At 39.6% G+C, this 23,984-nt stretch overlaps 1 protein-coding gene across 1 annotated transcript in view; it reads right to left on the reverse strand.

Annotated features, from left to right (window-relative positions):
- Nucleotides 1–23,536, reverse strand: part of MYH15 (myosin heavy chain 15) — a 146,389-nt gene extending 122,853 nt beyond the window's left edge. The window contains exons 1-9 of the mRNA XM_053903316.1: nucleotides 23,430–23,536; nucleotides 19,258–19,364; nucleotides 15,376–15,519; nucleotides 13,535–13,691; nucleotides 12,868–12,895; nucleotides 11,478–11,571; nucleotides 9,620–9,712; nucleotides 6,791–6,854; nucleotides 6,605–6,700 (exon numbers count right to left, since the gene is read on the reverse strand). Of these exons, the coding sequence (XP_053759291.1) occupies nucleotides 6,605–6,700; nucleotides 6,791–6,854; nucleotides 9,620–9,712; nucleotides 11,478–11,571; nucleotides 12,868–12,895; nucleotides 13,535–13,691; nucleotides 15,376–15,519; nucleotides 19,258–19,364; nucleotides 23,430–23,517 (871 nt within the window). The 5' untranslated portion in view covers nucleotides 23,518–23,536. The remainder of the gene's footprint in view (nucleotides 1–6,604; nucleotides 6,701–6,790; nucleotides 6,855–9,619; nucleotides 9,713–11,477; nucleotides 11,572–12,867; nucleotides 12,896–13,534; nucleotides 13,692–15,375; nucleotides 15,520–19,257; nucleotides 19,365–23,429) is intronic.
- Nucleotides 23,537–23,984: the final 448 nt, after the last annotated feature.

Consider the following 23,984-nt stretch of genomic DNA (forward strand, 5'->3'; position numbering starts at 1 on the left):
TTATAAATTTCCAGAAAATATTTTTTCACTTAAAGTGCTTTATACTTGTGTAAGCTAAACAGAAATGTACACACTGAAATCTCAAAAACCCTGAGGCATGCCCATTAACCTTGTTGTGGGTTCTTCTACAGGTCTTTCTTTTTTCCATAGGAATTTCCCTCAAACATCTAAAACCCATAGTTTTTACTATATACACAGCCTAAACCACAGCAATCTATGATTCTGTCATTTTACACTGTGAAAAATCCTCAAAAACTAGTGGTACAATAGAAAAAAATCACAAGTAAATTTCATTATATGTCAGTCATATAAGGTGGTCCTTCTCCAAACCAAGTAGAGAAATAAGGGTCAATTAGCTAGGAGTCTAAAATACTGGAGATAAGTCTGAACTCCAAACTGTGGAAATCATCCAATAGAAACTATCTTTATAACTGTCGGCTTATTGTGCAGCCATTATGGAAAACAGAATGGAGGTTCCTCAAACCTTACACTAGTAGGTATTTATCCAAAGGATACAAAAATACTGATTTGAAGGGTCACATGCACTCCAGTGTTTATAGAAACACTATCAACAATAGCCAAATTATAGAAAGAGCCCAAATGGCCATCAACTGTTGATACACTAACACACACACACACACACACACACACACACACACGCAATGAACTATTACTCAGCCATCAAAAAGAATGAAATCTTGCCATTTGCAATGGTGTGGATGGAACTAGTGTATTATGCTAAATGAAATAAATCAATCAGAAAGACAAATACCATATGATTTTCTCACTTGTGGAATTTAAGAAGCAAAACAGATGAATGTAGGGGAAGGGAAATAAAAATTAAAATAAAAACAGAGAGGGAGGCAAACCATAAGAGACTCTTAACTATAGAGAACAAACTGAGCGTTGCTGGAGGGGAGAAGGGTGGGGGAATGGGTTAAATGAATGAGGGGCATTAAGAAGGGCACTTGTTGGGATGAGAACTAGGTTTCATATATAAGTGATGGATCACTGGGTCCTACCTCTGAACTCAATACTATACTGTATGTTAACTAACTTGAATTTAAATAAAATCTTGAAAGAAAAAAAAAAAAAGTCTACAGGAGGTCACCACAAGATAGATGCAAGGACTGAGCCCCAGGGCACTCTAAAGTCACAGGCCAGATGAAAAAGAGAGACCCACAAAGAAATACCCAGAGATTTAGGAGAGGAACAAGGGAGGGTGGTGTACTAGAAGCCAAGAGGAGAGATTTTCAAGGAGGAATGGGTAATCAGTGGTGTCAAATATTGTCATAACTCTAAAGGTCAAAAAATCTCTATACATTCTTTTTACAAGGCTCATTTGTAGTTTTAGTGATGACTCGAACCTATGTTTTCTGAGTTCCAGACCTAGAATTCCAACTTCCTACTAGACATTTCAGTGCAGGTGGCCATAAGTAGCTCAAACCCAACCCTATCAAAACCGAATCCAGGGTATTTACCATGCCTGCCCTGAAGCTATGCCTCTTCTGTGGTTCATTATGCTGGTGAATGCAAGGCCGTAGCCAGGCCAGACACCAAGGGGCCTTAAAATCTTGTCCTCTCACCTCCTTTACAGCCAAATACAGACATCATTTCCATGTCTTTCCAATCAAAGTATCTGCTTACTCTTCTTTCTCTAGAATAGGTGTATGATATGGGAGGAGGTAAGGATACAAAAATAACATGGTCCTCTCCCTGTAGGAGGCTACAGGAATCACACACCTAACCAGTGCTATCACACACCCACTTTTTAGTGTGGGGGATGTTTCAGTTGGATGTTTCAATTTACATAAAAAAACAAAAAAACAAAAAACAAAAAGAACCTACCTTCTAAAATTGTTTTGCCAAGAATTACCTTTTAGACCATTCTGAATTGTAACAATTCATATACTTTTCATTTTACACTCATACTGATTAAATTTTTTTAATGTTTATTTATTTTTGCGAGAGACAGAGACAGAATGTGAGTGGGTTAGGGGCAGAAGAGAGAGGGAGACACAGAACCCGAAGCAGGCTCCAGGCTCTGAGCTATCAGCACAGAGCCCGACGTGGGGCTCGAACTCAGGAACTGTGAGATCATGACCTGAGCTGAAGTCAGACGCTCAACCGACTGAGCCACCCAGGCGCCCCTACACTAATACTTATTAGGTTATTTTTGATCATTTTCATTTTGGTTGTGATGACCAAAGGTGCTATATTTGACATTATTTTCTCTATGTTGAATATAGGAAAATAGAAACCTGGAAAGCCCCATGACTTGCCCAGGACACAATTAATAGTATATTGAATTTAAAACACAGTCTCTAGTATTTTTTTAAATTTTATTTGAGAGAAAGAGAGAGAGCTGGGGGAGGGGCAGAGAGGGAGGAAGACAGAGAATCCTAAGCATGCTCCCTGCTCAGCACAGAGCCTGATGTGGGGCTCTATCCCACGACCCTGGGATTATGACCCGAGCTGAAATCAAGAGTCGGATGCTCAACCAACTGAGCCACCCAAGTGCCCCTAGTCTCTAGTATTTCTGTTAGACTAAGCCACCTACCTACTCGAACCTGTGTTTGTAACTATAATCATAATTCCTTTCCTCCTTTGCATAGACAGAAGGAGGGTCTTGCTTCCAGATACACTTCTGGAAGTTATAAAGGATACTTAATGGGCTTTTGCTTTATCTCACTAACCAGAAATATGGCTGATGCATTGGCCTAATCATCTGGAGCAGATATAGTCACAATGAAGTGGTGGCTCTAAAAAATGTACAAACTAAATGCCTGAGTGTTTGAGGAACTCCGAAAGGCCTTTAGCTCAAAACATCTTCCCCCCTGGGCCTTATCAAAATTTGTTTTCAAGGAGCAATTAATTTTAATTGGGGTGAGGCTTGAAGTTACCTTGGAATATCATGTTAACAGAGATTCCTTTATTTAATTAATTTCATTTCTACCAAGAGAAATGGCCAAGAGAGAATGGAAAAAAAGCAAACAGTGAATACATTTTTGTGAGGCACTTATTAGGGCCAGGAAGACTATCTAGGCCACTAAAGGCCCACACACAAGATTGTTGACCAGGCTGTGGACATGTGGAGAATGGGGGAGATTTTCAGGAGGGCTGGAGAGAGCACAGACAGGGGGCACGAGAGGATGCTAAAAGTCAACTGCTTCACAACCACAAAATGTGCCGGTGTCATTTCTAGATGTCTCTCTTCAATAGCAGATTCAGAGAGCCCTTTAAGAGTGAGTATTTTATCATTCAAGGCTGTTTTCCATGTCATCTTGACATTAAATTTTACTTTTTGCATGGATGGCTGAATGCTCTCCGAGATTTAGCTGAGTTCACTATGAAAAGGAGCAAAACTAACCATTGGACCAAAAAAAAAAAACAAAAACAAAAACAAAAAACACCTTAAAATCACAAAGTTCTGTAGCTAGTCCCTCTATGCCACATAAGTCATCATTACCAATTTCTCACACTGCCATGTACCTCTGAAGAGGTTGTACACTGCCCAGCTCCAGAAAGAATCATTCGCATAGTCTACAGCTTGAATAGCATTCTCTAGAGTTAGGCCAGGCACCACCACCACACGCACATCTTGTTCCTCCTAACAACCAGTGGGGAGAAAAGGGAGTAAAGATATGAGACTAGTTCAAGAGAGACATAATGGGTAAAAGGAGTACAACTTAATATGCTCCGGACTAGGAGGTCCAGATGCTGACACTTTCTTCCCCCAGATGCATTCAGGCCACTAGTAGATGGATCAGGCACACCTCTTGGCAACTTCCACACTGCCTTACTGCCACATACTAAAGTGAGCACTTAGAGCAGTAAGCAAAATGTTAGGGATTCCAAGAGACAAGGTCATGTTTCTGACCTTTCACCCTAGAGTTTCTACACTAGTTGAATAGCAAGAATGGGTACGATAAATGAATAGAAAAAAATAGTAAAGGAGAGAAGAAAAAATAGGAAGGTATATGCAGCACCAATCTATACAGTTGGTATTAAGAATTAAGGAATTTCAAGGGGCCGTGTCTAAAGGGACTAAGAAAGTGAGTTTTAGCCATGGCTTGAACAAGGGTGAGCCTAAACTGAAAGGGAGTAAAGGCATGTTCCAGACCATGTAGAGACTAATTGGGGCCTGACTTTGGGGTAACGCATCACCCCATTTCCTAGACTTCTTCAGTGGGTGGCCAGCCTCTTGACTGATTTTCCATACCCAGTTCTTCTATAAAAGTTCTATAATAGGAAATTTGGACATTATCCTTATGTTGCTAAGATGTATTCTCCTGTATCAATTCTTGGGAGATCTTTCTGAAGATCTCCTTTGGCAAACATGAATAAAAAGAGTTCAAATTTTAAAATGTCCCAAAGAATGACCAGTGGTGAGAACAAGTGGACTGACAATACCCAATATGGACCACCAGATGTCAGCCTTTGTACACTAATCAATCTCTGCAGCCCCCAAAGACTCCACAAGATCAATGAATTCAAGATAAGCATGCTTTTTCCATAGCAGCCCAGAGCCCTCAGATGGTTCTATTAGTAAACAGCTCCCCAAGCCTTGCAGTCACTGCTGGTACTTACATTGGACCCTCTGTGTCACATACCCTGTACAGCATAGAAATTTGTGCCAAGAATGTTAGATTTGGCAGGGCTAATCAAAGGGAGATTAAAAAAAAATCTGTTCAAGGTTAGGTGGAGGGAAAGTGAGAAGAATAGTTGCTGCTTTCATATCACCTATTGTGCCTGTGGCAAATTTTCCAGTTTGCAGATATTTCCCCATTCAGTAAGAGCTCTTTGAAGTTGAAGGCCATGTGGTCAAAACACAGCCAAGTGTATGATTAGTATACTTAATCTAGGATAACAGGCTGGGGGGATTGTTCTCCATCAATTTGCTCGCCTGGATCTTCTATCTCATCCCACATCCATTCCTGTGGGAGCATCATTGTCCTCAGTGGTTTACCTCATATGCAAGACCTTTGCAATCCAATCAATTTGTCATTCTCCCCATCCAATGACTTCCCATAGCACCTAAAATTCACTATAAACTCTGCCAAAGCCTGTAAGACGCTGCTTGATCTGGCCCTGCCCATCTCCCCCTTCGTTACCTTCTCTCCACCACCTGCAAGGGACATTTTGCTATTTCAAGAGTAAACCAAATTCATTCCTGCCTCAGCGTCTTTGCATTTACTGTTCCCTCTTCCTGGAACTTTATTCCTGGACATCTAGCCTACTTGCTTGCTTATTCATACTATGGTCTGTGAAAATATTGCCTTCTCAGAGAGATCTTGCCTGACCATTCTATCTAAAATATAACCACATACCCCCACCAAGCCCAAATTCACTCTGTCCCCTCACCCTACGTTTTTTGTAGACCTACCACTCTCTAAAATTATATATTTCTTTGTTTACTTTCTTATTACTTGTCTTCCATACTAGAATGTAAGCTCACAAGGGCAGAGACCTGTCTTATTTCTTCTCCAACACCCATGCTTAAGCAACAGTGCCTGGTGCACACACAGCAGCCCTACAATAAGTATTTGTTGAATGAATACATGAAGTTCATTCTCTTACCACACAAGTTACTTCTTCATTTCTGTTCATGGCACTACCTTTATCCTTGTCAAATTATAAAACTTGGGAGGATTTTTGACTCCTCACTTTCCCTCATTCCTGCAGTCATTGCTAAGACCTGTCTATTCCTCTATGAATCCACTTCCTTTTCTCCCATTCCCACTGACACTGCCTTCAACAATACCTTGTCATCTCACAGCAGGGCTGCTATAGTCACTTCCGTCTAGGATCTCCACCTTCCATCCCTCTTGCCCACCACACCAGCTTCATTGTCCCTGCCTTCAACAAATCATGACCTCCTATTACCCTCCCCCTATAACACACATGTAGATGCATGCACATACACATGCCCTCCCAACTCCTTGAGTTCAGAAACCATCAGAATAAAATCTCCACTATTACTATAACAGATCCTTTCCTTCAGTCAACCGGGTCTCTCTGCTGCATGATCTTGCCCTATCCTTTCCTGTCACTGTACCCACTGTTCCTCCCATAGGAAATATCCTCCACTCACTCCGGTTAAATCCCCTTCCCATCCTTTATATCCCAACCCAAAGCCTCCCTTCTTTATAAAACTCCCATTGTCCACTACGCACCATAGTGGTGACTCCCACTTCTGGCCTCCTGTCTATACCACTCATGTGGTTCTAATCTTCTAATCATTGAAGGCCTTAAATTATTTAATATTCTTACACACATGTCTCTCTCTCTCTCTCTCATGCACGTGTGTACACACACACACACACACACACACACGCACACATTCATTTATGCCTGCTGGGCATCCTACCCACTTCCAAACACTACTACATAGGGGGGGAAAGGGCTAACATTTACTCTCTAGCCATATAAAAGTATAGAACATTGGTTTTATGATTGGCTTAATAATTATTTACCTTATAGGATGAATAAACTGAGTTCTAAAGAGGCTAAGAGACTTATTAAGCAATCCTTTCCCAGGTCTGTAATCTGACTTCTGTCTTTTGTTTTAGTATGTCCCTAAGCTCCAGAATAATGCACTCACCATGAAGTTCTTTTTTTCCAGACAGAATTTGATAGAATATGTGGTAGTTTCTCTCTCCAGGCTGCTGGAAAATCACTCGGGATTTTTCAAACAAATCTGCAGGATGAGAAAAGGATAAAGATTCATACTTAGGTGTTCTTGCAAAACTTAGAAGAAAAGTAATCAAATAGTATAGTGGCTACTCACAAATATCGATGTCTGCAGATGACAGCTTGCCTCTGGCACAAAAGTGCATCCTGATGAATTTGCCCTAGGTGGACACAAAACACGGTCTCCTACTGAAACATTCCGAACAGTTGCAATGGTTTTATTACACACATTCCTCTCAAACTGACTACTTCCCCAAAGTTAAAAGAAAAATACAACATGGGTCTGAGATGACACCACTTAATGCTAGGAGCAAGCCAGAATGACACCAGGATTGGCAGTGGTCCTGGATTCTAGTCTCAGATCTGCCGACTTCTAGCTGTGTATTTTTGTGGGTGTTCTTGAATCATCTCTGGGCCTCCGTGTTCTGATCTGAAAATGAGAAAACTATTCTCCAAACTATTCTCTATTGCTCCATGCAGCAAACTCTTTCATTTATTCAGCAAACATTTGTTGAGCACCTACTATGACCCAGGAAACCTGCTAGGCCATGGACATACCATGTTAGAAAAACAGGTGTGGTCCTTACTCTTCTAGATTCTAAGTGTAAGCAGCTAATGCAATGGCATTAACACAGGAACATTTGGTGAGTCTTGAATCAAGAAGAAAAGTCAGTTGTGCAGGAGTTCAGTGAGTAAAAGGAGTCTGACAGGTAGACAGTCACCAGGCACCATATCAGTAAGCCATGTGGGCCAGAGGAAGGAGTAAGATTTAATTTTATGTGTGCTCAGAAGATACTGGGAGATTTTAAGCAGAAAAAATGATGTGATCACATTTATGTTTTAAAAATACTACTTTGGCTTAAATAACAGTTGGGGCTCCTTCCTTTCTTCTCATGAAAAGCCATAGGACAGGATCCAATGGTACAGAAAGACTGCCCAGAGGTGACAGATCCAATGTCAGAAGCCACAAGCAGCTAAGGAGACACTCAGTGGGGGATGCCTGGGTGGCTCAGTCAGTTAAGTATCCTACTTCGGCTCAGGTCATGATCTCACTGCTCATGGGTTGGAGTCTGCGTCGGGCTCTGTGGAGCCCACAGCCTGGAGCCTGCTTCAGATTCTGTGTCTCCCTCTCTCTTTGCCCCTCTCCCGCTTGTGCTCTGTCTCTATCTCCCCCAAATAAATAAACATTAAAAATAATAATAAAAAAAATAAGATGAAGCATCAGTGGCAGCTAGATCTTGCAGGATGGGGATGATAGTGCTGGGCAGAAGGCCAGCTGGTGGAGGTCATCCATTTAAAGAGGGAGTCAGAGCAGGATAGCAGCTGGGCAAGGGAAGGAGAGTGGCTACAAGCACTGGGATTGAGCCACTAAGTTAACAAATGTAGGGCAATGGGAACCACACACACACACACACACACACACACACACACACACACAAAAGTACACACATATATGTGCATTTATACACATACATTTATGTATACATACATATATACACACATATATACACAGTATTAATTGAAATCATTTAACCTGAGTTTCTTAATTTTTGGACCCCTTTTTCTCTTTCCTTTTTCCTTCTCCCTTCCTTTCCTTCTACCTTCTATTCATCCATCTTTGTAGATTTTGCTTCTCTATTTTTTCTTCTATCCTTCCAACTTTTTTCTCACTCTTGTTCCTTTTCTTTCTTTTTTTTCCCTTAAATGTTTATTTATTTTGACAGATAGAGAGAGCAAGCACCAGCATGGGGAGAGAGGGAGAGAGAGACAGAGAAGAGAGAGAGAGAATCCCAAGCCAGCTCCACACTATCAGTGCAGAGCCTGACTCAGGGCTTGATCTCACAACAGTGAGATCATGACCTGAGCCAAAATCAAGAGTCAGATGCTTAACCAAGTGAACCACCCAGGCACCCCTCTTGTTCTTTTTCAATTGCTTTCTTTCCTTCTCATTTATCTTTATTTCCACTTGTTGTTTTTTCCTTTCTTCCTTTTACTTTTTCCTGTCTTATGTTCTTTTATCTTCTTTTCCTTTCCCTCTGTTTCCCTCTGTTCCTTCCTTTTCCCCTCTTCTTTTCCAGCTTTTTTTCACATTTCAGCAGAAAACGCTTTCACATTCTAATCAATCCCAAATCTAGCAGTTGTTTTATGGACCGATATTAGCACCTGCTATGCAGCCAGACATTACAAGCAGATGTAAGCACAGGCAGGGCAGTGCTAAGGCCCTGGATGGAAACTAGCCAAATCAGCATGAGGTGTTATGTAATTGTGCCCAAAGATTCAAACAGGAAGCCTTCTGCAAATTTCCTTGTAAATTATAGAGTGGCTCCCTGCCACTCATTTTTGGCATAAAATGGATTTGTGAAACTAGGGTTGGAAATCCAAATTCTTTCTCTATCCTGGGGCTGCAAGCTATCAAAAGCTATTTTAAAAAATGTTGTCTCCCAACAAAAAAATTCCCCGTGGAAAATATACAGAGGTAGGGGAGCCATAGCAAGAGTAGAAACAATAATTATACTAAGTGAATTAGGAAGTGCTTACTAAATCGATTTGTTATAAGGAGTATAGGAAATTATGAAAGAGAAAGTACTTTCAAATCTGTGAAATGTAATAAAATATAAAGCGTCATTGGAATTTGCTGGGTAAGCTTCCCTACTGGGAGTGGAGAGGAATTTGAAATTATTAAATATTTTCTTCCTAAAACTGACCAAATAGAAGCTCCTCAGGTTGCACATTTGTATGTAGTTTTAATTTCTTAATGATGAAACTGATCTCTTTCTTTTTCAAAGACTCTAACAATATTATAAACTTTAATCAAAGACCTCTTTGGTGTTCCAGAAATTTTTTTACACCTATGTGCTAAGACATGAATTTTATCATTTGTTTCAAAATTAAAGACTCTGATATGATGCTTAATCATGCTACTTACAAAACGAGAGGAGTTGTCATTTCTAAGGGTTTTGGCATTTCCAAATGCTTCCAAGATAGGATTCACTTCACGGATTTGATCTTCTAAAGTCCCCTGAGATGCAGGTATGAGAAATAAAAGAGATAAAATTTTCAGCAAAATTCTGTAATGTGATAAACCCTCCATTCCTAGGCCAGACCCAATTCTTGTTTTGATAACCAGTAGCTAAAAGCCATTTCCAGATTTGGTTATACAATGTTACTTTGGGATGGGAACTCAGAAAAATAGATGTATGAGAAAATGTCTTAATATACAATGCCTCTGTGAATATATGTGGGAGCTCATTTATTTGAAATGCTTCTCTTTTGGTTGGCATTGGCCTAAGTGGGAAAAGAACATAGAGATCTATATCCTATTTCCAAGCAAGTTTCATTCCTTATATTTTCCCCATTGTTAATCTCCATCTCTTCCCATCTAATTCTCACACCTGGGAATTTATCCTAAGATAACAGAACAGAATCTTGGCATTATTAAATTGATTTTTACCTTGCTACTATTCCTAAGTAATCTAGCAGTCCATGCCAAGCAGTGACTTGTGACATAAAGAGATATAGATATTTAATTGGTTAGGAGAAGGGGAAGGACTATCTTAGCCTAGAAATAACAGCATGAACAAAAATCAAAACTCAGTACAGAAAGATTAAAGATTTTATAAAAACCAGAAACCTAGTTCTTATGGTCCTGTTAACAATGTATGTTAACTATGTAACCAACCATGTAGTTTATAGTATTTAGGCATTTATAAATTGATAAATACTATGTCCCTTCTAAGTATTATGGGTCTACTATCCTTTAAATAAGTAAGGGGCTATTTAAGCAAAGATTTTCATAGAAGTGTTATGTATTATGTAATGTGTTATATATTATCATAAGGCTCAATGGCTCCACCAAACAAACTCACACCAAACAATCTAAAATGCACACAAAAATGAAGTAATATCTAGTGAATAACAGAGTTCAGTGACACCTAAAGAAATCAATCAAATTCAGAAATGTGGGGGTTGGTAAAGAAACTTTTTATGGTTTGAAAATTGGACCAGTTTGTTATTTTGATATACTTCTTATTTGCAAAACAGCAGGATGGATCCAGAATTGAATTGAAAAGGCAAAATAACAATGCCAGACATAGAAAGATAAGAGGCTCTAACAGCTCAATAACTCATTGATTTTGAGTCCCACTCAGAATTATCTAATTTTATTTTGCGTACCAATTCTCATGGTCTAGTTACCCTCAAATTATTATGAAACTCATCAACATGTTAATGGAGCTTAACAAAACAAGCTAAATTAAAAATCACCAAAGATAAAATTAATTAAATAGAGAGGGACGGTAAATAGAACCTGGAATATGATTAAAGTTGAGGGTATGTCCACCAGGCATTTGAGATCTGATCCAGGGGATAGTGGTAAAGGAAGCAGACTTTTACTGGTGCATATCTGTGGGAGTTTGACATTTCATGATAGCTAAAGGAATTCAGAAATATCAAAAGTAGCCATTCAAGGCACTGATGACCCTAGCCTTTAGGGAAGATGGCTTAGATCTTAAAAGTAATTCTCAGAGGGTTCAATCAACAAAGACTAAACCCTTGAAGCAAGTCTAAAACAAATTATGTAATTTTATATTTGGGAGTTATTGGTTTGAAGCACTTAATAATCCTCTCAAGAGGCAAAGATGGGGGAAAAAAGACTTTTCTAAAATTTTCTAATTGTTCTGTGGTTCTTGTCTCCTCTTTTCTCCCCCAAAGTAATCAAGGCAGAGCTTCCATGATCAGCAGATAGGACCACTTCATCTTTCCTGCCAAGATATATGAACACTTACCAGCTTTTCCCTAGATTCACGCATGGTTCCTATGGTGGCAAAATACTGGATAATATGTTTGGTGTTCACAGTCTTTCCAGCACCAGATTCTCCTCTGTGATTGAAAATTCAATGACACAGTTAACTGGTTCAGAATACAAATGAAGTGAAAGTTAAATATATTTTTCCCAAGAAGGGACATTTCTATGGAAAAAAAATGGAACTTAAGAGAAAACTTTAAAGAGATGTAGATATTTAATTGGTTGGGAGAAGGGGAAGGACTATCTCAGGCTCTAAAAACAGCATGAACAAAAATCAAAACTCAGTACAGAAAGATTAAAGATTTTATAAAAACCAGAAGCCTGTTCCTCATGCTCCTGTTAACAAAGAGCTGAAGAGCACCTCTATTAATTAAAGACTGGTCTCCTCATTACCAACTGTTCAAGGGATTTTTACATATTGAGGCTATCAGATGGCTAGGTCCAACCCCCTCCCTAAGAAGAGGGCCTACCAATCATTCCATCTGGCAGTTGGGTTTTAGACTTCCCTTTTACCTTTGATAACCAGTTAACTTTGTAATGTGGGAAGAAAACACAGTGGTGATAGCTTCATCACTCAAAGCATCATAGGATCAAGGTCTGCCTTTATCTGTATGAAACTCCAGGAAATAGTCTATCATCTCTGCAAAAGGCTGAACACTAACTACCCATCTAGCTGCAAGATTCTGAGACTGTTATTCTTCTCAGGATGACTAGAGCCAATGGAGAGCCCAACACACAAGGTGACAACATTATTGCATAGGAAGACTAACAACTTTAGCATTTCACTGCCTCTTAGGTCTTAGCCTCTCCCCTCAGCCACCATGCTGACAGTCTACCTGGCCAATCAATGCTCTTCTCATCAAAATTAACATACAATGTGGTATCACTGAAGTATTTTTCCTTCCATTTTTCCTCCAAGTTTCACCATCTCTTAGTTCCTACTACTTAATATACCTTGGTCTGCTCAATCTGACTGCCCAGATAATAGCAGATTATATGTTCTGTGGTCATACCCATTGGACTTTCATTCTCTCTGTCCAATTAGCCAGTCCAAAGACCTTTGAAACTGCTTATATGGACAGGGAGTTCTCCAAGAAGATGACTAAAATCAGCTTGTGTACTAGGAGTTCTAAAAGATCTACTAAAATGGTGGAAGCAGTCTAGCTAGTACCAATTTTAGAGTAATCACTGACTAAAGTGTTATGACAATTTCCTGAGTATCTTATTCTTGCCTAGAATGTATTCTGTATCTAAAGAGCAAACAATTCAAATACAGTGAATTTATGTTTTATTCCCAGTGAAAGGTAGGTGTCTGTTTCCATTGAAACTCTCACGGCTGGCCAAAAAGAAGAGGCAAGGCAAACACTTACGTCAAAAGTACAGACTGATTCTCTCGAGCTACAAAAGAAAAGAAAATGTCAGAACATTCTTTTGCCAGAGCTTCTACGTATTGGCAAACTTATTCAAAATTTCCTTGGTTGCAGTTTGAAGTCAGACACAAGGGAAAGGATTTGCTCTCAGTTGGAAAAAAAATACCATTTAAATAGTACAGAGTAAAATAGATTTTTCCCTTGCCCCTATATATGCCAGTCATAAGAACATACAAATCTCAGGCCTATTCTCTTGCTCCAAATACAAATGATAACTGACTAATGGTTGACATTTTTGCCATTTTAAGCCTTTTAAGAAGCATGGTGCTACAATAGCTACAGAGAAACTTCTTTGTGCCAGAAAGTCTAGCAGGAGCTTTATGTAATAAAAGCTGCCATCTACAGGGGGCTTACTCTGGGCCAGCCACTGGGATGAGCACTTTCAATGCATTATCTCACTTAATTTGACGTGTGAGCTAATCGTCTCCAGAACCCTAGGAGGCAGGCTCTATTTTGCCCATGTTTTATCCAAAAGAAACAGAGGCTTCAAGTGATTAGGTAACTGTAAAGGCCACGCTCTGTTCACAATGCCTACGTGACTCTTAGTGACACGGAGAGAAAGTAGATCAGATATTTTTACCTTTCATTTTGTAGGGCAGCCACTTACTGTGAAGCATATCCTGAAAGGCATTATCGGCAACAGCGAAGATGTGAGGGGGAGCTTCTGATCGCCTCTTCCCTTTGTAGGCAGCCATGACTTCTTTCTGATACACTGGAAGCCACTTGTAAGGGTTTATGCTCACACAGAAGAGACCTGAATATGTCTGAGGAAAAATCAGAGAAGATTTCAGAAAACAGGTTAGAAATACTTCCAGGTTTGTCAGCTCTCTCACTGCCAGATAATATTTGCTGAAATATTTACTCATAAAGGAACTAAAAGGAGGAGAGCTTTTAGATTCTTACAGAGAGGGGACTATAACAGGAGGAGATAGAATCAGGTTAGAGTGGCAGCAGGACCTGGGGTTACCTCTTCCCAGGGAGATGCGCTAACTACTAACATGTCTGACACACACACCTTTTGAAGACAGAGAGCACGCCGTCAGTAGGCTGAGCAGCCATCAGGCATTTGAGGCCAGAAGGTGGCTTGTGTTTCAATAAGATCTGGAACCTGGTTTTTAAGGCACTGAGGGGGAGTAGTTCATTTGGGTCACTGAGTCACTATAATGGTTGAATTGTGACCCTAAAAAGATACATTCAGATCCTAATCCCCACAACCTGTGAATGCGATCTTATTTGGAAAAAGGATCTTTGCAGGTATAATTAAGTTAGGGATCTCAAGATGATAATGTGGGTGGGCCTTAAATCCAATGGCTGGTGTCTTTATAAGACACACAGAGAGTAGATACGGACACACAGAAGAGACAGTGATGTGAAGACAGAGGCAGAGACTGGAGTGGTATGGCCACAAGGAATGCCAGCAGCCACTAGAAGCTGGAAGGGGTAAGGAATGATTCTCCCCTAGAGACTCCAAAGGGAGCATGACCCTGTTGGTTTGATTTGATTTTGGACTTCTTGTCTCTAGAACTGTGACATAATAAACTTCTGTTGTTTTAAGCCAACTGGTTTGTAATAATTTTGTTACAGCATCCAAGGAAACTAATATAGTCATGTAATTACAGCTTCCAAGGGGAACTAATATAGTCATGTAGTAAATCAAAGTGCCAAGGAGCAAGTTGACTACATTTCATGGCTTCTATAGCAATGGATCCCATATGCCACCATTTTGGCCCAATCTACTGAGTGCTGCTTCTGTTGAAAGGGTTCTGAGTAAATCAAAGAATTTGAGCAACCATCACCAATTTAATGATGATGAAAAAATCATTCTACTTACTGAGCCCAAACGAGGTGACAGGCACTGCACTGTCTGTTTTACATTCTCTTATTTAATCCTCCAGGCTACCTTGGAGAGTCAAGCATTCTTATCCCATTTTACAGATAAGGTGACCTCAAGAAGTTAAGAAACTTAAAGACTAGTAAGTGACAAAACTAGCATTCGGACAAAACTAGCATTTGGCTCTAAGCCTTATGCCTTTACTCTAGCTTGACAACCTAGGGAAAGGGATATGAATGTTGACAAATTAAAATTGGGGAAATGTTAAGATCCCTTTCCAGTGGGCATTCCTCAAGAATTACTCCCATGTGAGTCACCTGGGTGGCCCAGTCAGTTAAGCGTCTGACTTCGGCTCAGGTCATGATCTCTTAGTTCTTCAGTTTGAGTCCTACCTACTCTCTGCTGTCAGTGCAGAGCCTGTTTCAGATCCTCTGTCTCCCTCTCTCTCTGCCCCTCCCCTGCATACATGTTCTGTCTCTCAAAAATAAATAAAAACATTTAAAAAATTATCCCCATGTGAGTATGCTTAATTTCAAGGTAAGCGCTTATCCAAAAGAGGGCTGAGACATTGCCAATATGAGTGCCAACATATTTCACAGTAAAGCATATATACATACATAGATCATCCAATGGTCATAGCGCCTCTTCAGGGTATGCAGCACAGATGCTTCATTGAGATGAATCAGCATTGCCACATCTTCAATCATTTCAAACTTTGGGGGATTCATCTTCTGAACTTCGTCCTCCTTGACACTCAGATTCTGCAGAGAAGAGAAAAATATAATATGTATTTTCCTATTTTATGTTCCTTCATTTTGCCATGCATTGGAAAGAATCTTCAAAGAGTCGAGAAAAAGATGCCTCTTGAGAGGATGGGGCCATAAGTTTAACCCACCCTAATGAAAGAAACAGGAGTTTCTCCTGCCCACGATCACTCCTTGCCTGAAGATGAAGTTTAACAAAGTTTTTGTTGAATCAAAATATTCTATCTTGCAGAGCTCTAATCCTATGGCTCCTTACTGACTCTGGTTGTCTCTGAGAGCACACACATCATATTGTATATGATTTGGCACCTCTCTTAATGTTTAGGTTTCGAAGAAGGAATTTGGATAGAAAGATTGAGGAGGCAGATGAATCCTTCCAGACTTTGTTCAAGACCTATCCTCTTCCTCAAACCTTTCCCCACTCCCTTAGCTCATTTTTAAAAAAATCTTTTACCATATAAACAACCTGTACTATACTGACACTAACTCTTGTGTATGTTTTAATAATTAACTGTGTTAGGCTATTTCTCATCTAGATTATAAACACTTGAAGAAGGAGTTTTGATGTTTTCTTTTATAATTACTAAAACATCTATTATAATGTGATATATAATGTGATGTGACATGGTAGGTACTCAATAAATATTGATCTCCTGATGAAAATGGATGTATTGCAACCAAATAGTTGTCTAGAGTTGCTCTCAAAGTTTCCTAACACCATCTCTTACAGCCCTTTTCTTTGCTTAAAAAACATTGGTATCAACTGATGACTCCATTTAATCCCAGTTGGTGATGGCTTCTTCTCACATTCTCCATAATCTTGATCAAATTCCTACCCAAAGTCTGCTTCAGCATTGTTCCAATAGTAATCCCTTTTGTTCTGAATCCTTTTAATTTCCATATTTCAAGGACTCCTTTTCTGTAGAACATAACCAGGTTCTCTTGCATCTTTAAATATCTCCCCTTAGCTCTGATTCTATTATTCTCTCTTCTTTCATTGCCAACTTTCTTCCATAAGTATTATTCTACACTCACTGGCTTTGTTGCCTCTGTTAATATTACAAAGACTGTTCATATGGTTATGAAAAGTGTGGTTACTTCTAACATCAGGAGGAAGAAGGCTGGAGCCAGGGAGATAGAGTAGGAATGGGTAAATGGTACCATCATCACATGGTGGAAGGACAAACAGGACAAAGCAAACCCCTTTAGACTCTTCTCTCTACATCATTAACTTATTGCTTTCATGCTCTTCTTCCTACGATTTCTTTTGAAAATCATAATTATAGCCATATTATATTTACAAATCACCTTAAATACTGTGGAAAGGCCACAGTTTTGGAACATATGCTCAGACAAGAAAGCCTCTCATTTGGAAGCCTAATAAAATAGGGTTGGACTCCATTAAGAAAGTGAAAAGACAACACTGGGAGAAAATCTTTGCAAATCATATATCTGATAAGGGACTTGTATCCAGAATATATAAAGAACTCTTAAAATGCAACAAAAAAAGCAACAAACCAATTAAAAATGGGCAAAAGGTTTGATTAGACATTTCTCCAAGGATACACAAATGGCCAATCAGCACGTGAAAAGATGCTCAATATCATTTAGTGATTAGGGAAATACAAATAAAATCACACTCAAATACCACTTCACACCCATTAGAATGGCTATAATCTAAAAGATAATAATATGTGTCAGTGAGAATGTAGAGAAGTTACAACCCTTGCGTATTGCTGCAGGAATATAAAATGATGCAGCCACTTTGGAAGACATTTTGGAAGTTCTTCAAAATGTCAAATATAGGAGGTACCATATGACCCAGCAATTCTCGTAGGTATATACACAAGAGAAATTAATACATCCACATAAAAACTTGCATGTGTGCGTTCATGGTGGCATTATTCTTAATAGCCAAAACATGTAAACAACCTAAATGTCTATCAACTGGTGAATGAACAAATGTGGTGTGTCCATACTATGGAATATTATTCAACTATAAGAAGGAATAAAGTATTGATATATCTTACAACATGAATGAACTCCAAAACTATTATACTAAGTGAAAGAAGCCAGACACAAAAGGTCATATGTTGTATGATCCCATTTATCTGAAATTCCAGAATAGGCATATCTGTAGAGAAATAACACAGATCAGAGGGGACAAAAGGGAGTGACTGCTAATGGGTACAAGATTTCTTTTGGGGATAATGAAAATATTCTAAAATTAGATTACAGTGATTGTTGCATAATTCTTTAAATATACTAAAAACTGAATTGCACACTTTAAAGAGGTGAACTATATGATATGTAAATTATATCTCAATTAAGTTGTTTTTAAAAAATTGTCATAAACAATGATGGAAAAGAGACATTCAAATCTACTTTCTCTCTTTTAATAAGAGATAGTCCCAAGGCTGAAGGACCCCTCTGTTTCCTTATTTAGGACATTCTCAATTTTTTCCTGGCCACCAATGTATGTTCCTGCTGATAATGCCCAAGTTTTTCCCTTAATTACATTAATCATATAAAATCTAGCTATTCTGGGATTTTTAAGGTCCAGATACTGCCAAAAAGACCTATTAAGACACCATACATAGTAATTTATAAGTAGCCTCCAGAATTTTACAACTCAAGTGGCAATGCTTTAGATTATAAATTGCCCAGATGCAAAGATAAGGGCGCAAAAAAGGAGGAACTTTCTTGGTAAGGGTTACTTCTGTTTGTTATGGAGTTGAGCCAGAATCGGAAGGAGATTGGAGACAATATGGGCAAGGAATCATCTATAAAATCTACCAGGAATTGTTCATTCGAGTCAGACCAACAATAGGGCCCAGTTCACCACCATGGGAATGGCAGGTAACCTGAGTTCAGTAATGTGGGTGAAGGTCCTGAGAATGGACTGTCTGCTGCCCTGGTGACAGGGAGAAGGGTTTGAAGGCCATTACACATTTACTTCACATGCCCTCCATGACACCTTACAGACTAGCTTATGCCCAACACTTGCCCTACTAACCTCTTTCAAAGGTCATAAGTGACCTCCTAATTCTGAAACTCTTTTCCCAAGGCCTTAATTGCCTTTTCTAATATTTGGCATTATTGACCATGCCTCATCTCTTGGCTTCTCTGGCACTGTGCTATTCTTAGTCAAATTATCCCTCTCTTTCTCAATCCTATGAACAAAACTTGCTTCATAGTTTTTTAGGTCATTATTCACTGCAAGGGGCACCTTTTGAAAACAACAAACCTTGAAATATTGATGAAAGAAGTGGAATTGTGAATTCTAGGGTCCATGATCTTTACCACCTGGCAATTGTTTTACTCTGATTTACTCAGTGTTTGTCATTGAATCTTTGATAGGAAGTGGAGCAGCTTCTCAAAGATGTATGAAATTTCCAAACGTGTATCTGGGGCATCTCCTACCCCAGGTTTTTTTTGTTTTGTTTTGTTTTGTTTTGTTTGAGAGAGCACATGTGCACAAGTGGAGGAGGGACAGAAAGAGAGAGAGAATCCCAAGAAAGCTCCACACTCAGTGCAGAGCCCAACTCGGGGCTCAATCTCAAGACCCTGGGATCATGACCTGAGTCGAAATCAAAAGATGCTCAACCAACTGAGCCACCAAGGCGCCCCTCCTACACTAGGTTTCTAATTAAACTATTAGAGAAAGGACATATTTAGTTATTTGATTAAATGGAGAACTTAGTTATCCCTGAGATGAAAGAAAGATCCCTTTACCTTTCCATCTGTCGTCTCAACGATTATTTTGCCATCATTTTCACTCCCTTTAACCTCAGCCTCAACATATGCATTTCTGCCATCGCGAATCCAGCATTTCTTTTTTCCTACAGAGGAAGAAAAAAGATTATAACCATAGTATTTGTACAAAATATACATTGGGCACTTTTGTACTGATAGATATGATCTCATTTCTGCTAGTTCTGCTTGGTGACTTGGAATCACCAATACAGGAAATTGCAGAGTTAGATAAAATCATCAAAGCTCATCCTGAAGATAGCCCTGCACACTGACTCTGTAGGAACAAGAAACACTTGAGCAAGCTGAGGCTGGGAACATCACAGACCATTTTGCTACAAGACAATTACTGGCCAACACCTTATAAGCCATTCTTCCCAACCCTAACACTTACCTCTCACTCATAGTCTCAGGTCCTGAGTGGTTGTCTTGGTGCCTTACCCTTCCCAGCTCCCCTCCAAAACACTTCACTCAGAAAGGTCTGGTTACAACTAAGTGAAAATTAGGTTAGTGGCCATTTCTGTCTTTCTGGCTTTCTTTAGACCTTATTTTTAATATTGGAATAAAAGCCTGCTATGAAAATTACATGGTAGAATTAAAGATGTGGGATTAAGAGAAGAGAATGTGGGTTATTTTTGCCATACAGCATAGCAGCTTCATATTATTTCCCACTATATATTGTTTTTCTCTCCTTGGCCTCCTCACTTCCACGCCCCACTCCTAAGTAAAGCAGCCCTCCACAATGCAATTAACCAATAAGAAGCTTCGGGTAAAATGAAACACTCTTACAACACCTGAGACAGCTTCTTTGGGCCTCACTTAGATGCTTCTCAGGTTCTCTCCCACCTGAGACAGATAGCCAGGGAAGATGAATAAGAAAACTACTTTTAAGGGAAAGCGAGTCTTACCAGAAGCTCATGGAAGTCCCAAGTCACAGATCCTCAAGTAGATAGGGGGGAAGGGAGAGGAGAGCATTTGGCTGAAAGAGGGAAAATCCGAACTCATGAATAGGGGGAGCCCCATTACAACCATGGCATGGGTGGGTCTTGCCAACTCCAACACTACCACCACCCCAACACATGAAACAAAAGTTAGGAGGCCTCATTGGTGCTGGACAGGCAGCCCTCACCAGAGGCTCTCCCCAGAGGTGGACAGTAGGACTTGGGGACAGTGTGAGGTGAGGTGAGGGAGCATTCGCCCTTCCTTCCACCGTGTTTGTCTCTGCAAAGAATTTTCTTGCACACTTTCTTGCTGTCCCAGTCTTCACTGTTCTCCCTTCCCTGTTTCCTTAATTACAACCAATTCACCACTAGAATTGCTGGGCAAGAAGATTTTTATATTCCTATCAAACTGATTTTGCATTTGCTTCTACTTGTCATTTGTGTTTTAAATGCTGGTTTTGCATTATATTTATTATTTTGGTCTCTTTTTTACAAAAATGGATTTTGCTTTGTGTTATGTCTATGAAAAGAGGCATGTTTTCAAAAAGTACCTATTTTGCATAAATTTTGTGTGTTTAAGGTAAATAAATGCACTGCATTTTACACCAAATGTTATCACTTGAAAGAAACATGGATATACCTGGCAGGATTTCCACTTTTTTTTTTTTTAATTTTAGAAAAAAACCTGAGAAAAGAGATCAAGAGAGTTGTCCATAGTCACATAGCTAATTAGTGGCAGTCATTAGAATAATGACTCTAGAAATTAAATCAATCACCCACCTCCTAAATCAGAGCTCTTCCATTATAGCATGCTTCCTGTCTCGTATATGCTTAGCTTTGTTCCTTCAATTTTTCTCTCAGGATTAGGTTCATCACCTGCCTCATGGTTAGCCCTTTCTTTTATCATTCCTGGAAATGGTGAGGGAGAATTTCTGGAAACCCTTACCTATCTGAGGGCCAGTCCCTAACAGGGATGTTTTTGAAGATAAAGTAAAAGAACTCAATTTTTAAGTTTTAAGTTTTTTGCATTCATGAATAATTGCAGAGATGGAAATGCAAACAGCAATGGTTTTGAGTCAGGCCACCTGGATTTTAGTCTTGGCTTTGCTAGTAATAACTCTTTGGGCCTTAGTTTTCCCATCTGTAAACTCAGGAGGTTTGTCTATATGGTTTCATATTTTTAGATGACTAAATATCTTTTCTAATATAAAGGTAATGTGCGTTTAATGGAGAAAACTGAAAAAGTAGAGAAACATAAAGAATTTTTTTAATCACCCATGGGGCTCCATGGGTTCGGTCAGAAGAACATGTGAGTCTTGATCTTGGATCATGAGTTCAAGTTCCACGTTGGGTGTAGAGATTACCAAAATAAATAAATAAATAAATAAATAAATTAATTAATTTAAAAAACTGAAAAAAATGTCACTTATAATGGAACAACTCAGAGATAGTCACTATCATCTATCTGAAGCATTTCTTTCCAGTCTTTTTTCTATACTATTGATTAAGATTGTAGTAATACTATTTCAGTTTGGTAGCCATTCAAAATAGATTGTTTATGGGTTCTAACATAAAAATCATCTACATTTAGCTTTGGAATGGTGTTTGTGTTTATCTCTAAAAGCACACTTTCTCCCTGACACCCAGAAATTCTAGTTTTCCTTCCCGGGTCAGGTAACAATGTATTGTGTTTGTTTTTCATGTTTATTGTCACAGTAGGTCCCCATGGAGGAAGGTAGGCAGGCAAGTATCCAAGTATCATCATCCTATTTGACAAGTGAGGAAACAAAGGCTTAGTAAAGTGAAGTGATTTGCTCTAATTACATAGCTGGAGAGGGTCGAGGCCAGGGAATGTGAACCCAAGACTACTTGCCAAATACTCTGATCACACTGCTTCCATTTGGCCTGAGTTCAAAAAAGCAAACTCCATTGTCTACTCCCCCAGAAGGATGAAAATCTTTTGCTTACTCTCATCTTTTTTGCTGCTACTGCATTTCTATGAGGAAAACCATTTGGCCAATGAAAAATTAATGAAAAATTACTGCTATTTTTAAGTTATTTACAGTGCTAATTCTATTAAATGCATCATCCAATTATCTCTAATGTTTTGGCCTAATTTTTATTTTCTCACTTGGCACCACTGCGATCTTGTCCTTCATTATCTGACTACCTGTGATAAGCTTCCGCATGACCAGTTCTGACCTCAGGGATAGTTCTGTTACTGTATTTGATTTGATGGATTATAATTAGCTACTCTAAAATCCAATCATCGTAATGAAATCCGATGACTGGAAACTGGGAGCTGATCCAGGACTGGTCTATGATGGAAATATAATGTCCTACATAACTGGTTTGAATTGTAATTGGTCATCTTAAAGTCTAATGTTGACTAATTGTGGGTACTAGAACAACACTCAGTCAGTATTTATATTACACTGTTGGATAATTTTGGAATTAAGATATGTAGGTGGCTTGATGCTAGATCACACTGTGAATCTGACTTGAAATCTCTAATTAGCTGAAATTCAGAAGATGACTATGCAGCCCAGCCACGTAAAAAAGGAGGGCGAAATGTGACATTTATTTAGAGATTTTAATGTAGAACTCAGCCTTTATCTTGAGGGTAAATCCTCATTAACCTTTGTCCTTGTCTGTAACTACCAAGAGATTATTCATCAGGGTGAGCAAGTCTCCCAATTATCTCTTATTGAGTGTTGGTTGAGTGACCTTGCTGACCTGGAAGATAAGCAGAGGGCAAAGTTCCAAGATTAGAAAAGTCTGAGGAGGGCCAGGGAAAACTTCCATTTCTCCTGCCTTCCCCAAAGCTTTTCCTTCCTTCTTCCTTGGAATGTATCAACCCTGCCCATGGTCAAAGTCCCAGGCCCCTGTCTGTTTTCACCCATACTAAGGGGTTTCTGAGAAAGGCTTTATCTGGCCCACCCCCAGGAGTGTCTGTGCTATCACAAAGAGAAAGGGAGTAAGCAGGGCTTGGGCTTGATCTGCCTCCCAGCTGTCCTCCTCTTCCTTGCAGACTCATCCCTACCCAGGCCACTTGGCTCCTTGCTTACTCATTCGAAGGTCCATAGAGGTGAATGCATCCCAAGCAAATAAGTTCGTTCCAGGATGGATGACTCTTCTCAACCAATCAAGTATCTCAGCTGCCACCCAGAAGCAGTAAAATAAAGTGAAGACAGAGGCCACCACAAGTCTTACCATCAAAGGCCACGGCCTGTAGCAAAAGCAGCTCAGCCTGGCTTCTTCTAAGGAAGGCTGCAGCCTCTCCAAGCTCGGACAGATCCATCCTTCTTCAAGTGATCCACCAAAACAGGCTTGGGCCTGAAAGAGAGCTACAAGGATTCACTCTGTAGAGAAGATAGGTGCAGGAAGAAATTGGTAGACATGGGGTACCAGGCACTAATCCAAGACACTATTCACTATAGACAGACTAAGAAGGGTTAAATCTTTTTAACTATGTCCACACCTCCTCTCTCTCTGCATGCCTCAAGTGTATGACAAAGCTGGACTCAAGAACATCTCACTGTAGTGAGGTCAACTTACCTGCCAGGCACAGGAAGCACAGTGCCTATCGTCCATGATGCTTTCAGGGACCCACAAAGGTAGCTGAATAATAATTTTGTTTAAAATCAGAATGAAGGAGCACCTGGGTGACTCAGTCAGTTAAGTGTCCGACTTCAGCTCAGGTCATGATCTCACGGTTCCTGAGTTCAGGCCCCACGTTGGGCTCTGTGCTGACAGCTCAGAGCCTGG

Source organism: Panthera pardus, unplaced genomic scaffold (assembly GCF_024362965.1).
Source record: "Panthera pardus isolate Hobbes unplaced genomic scaffold, ASM2436296v1 HiC_scaffold_16, whole genome shotgun sequence".
NCBI lineage: Eukaryota > Metazoa > Chordata > Mammalia > Carnivora > Felidae > Panthera > Panthera pardus.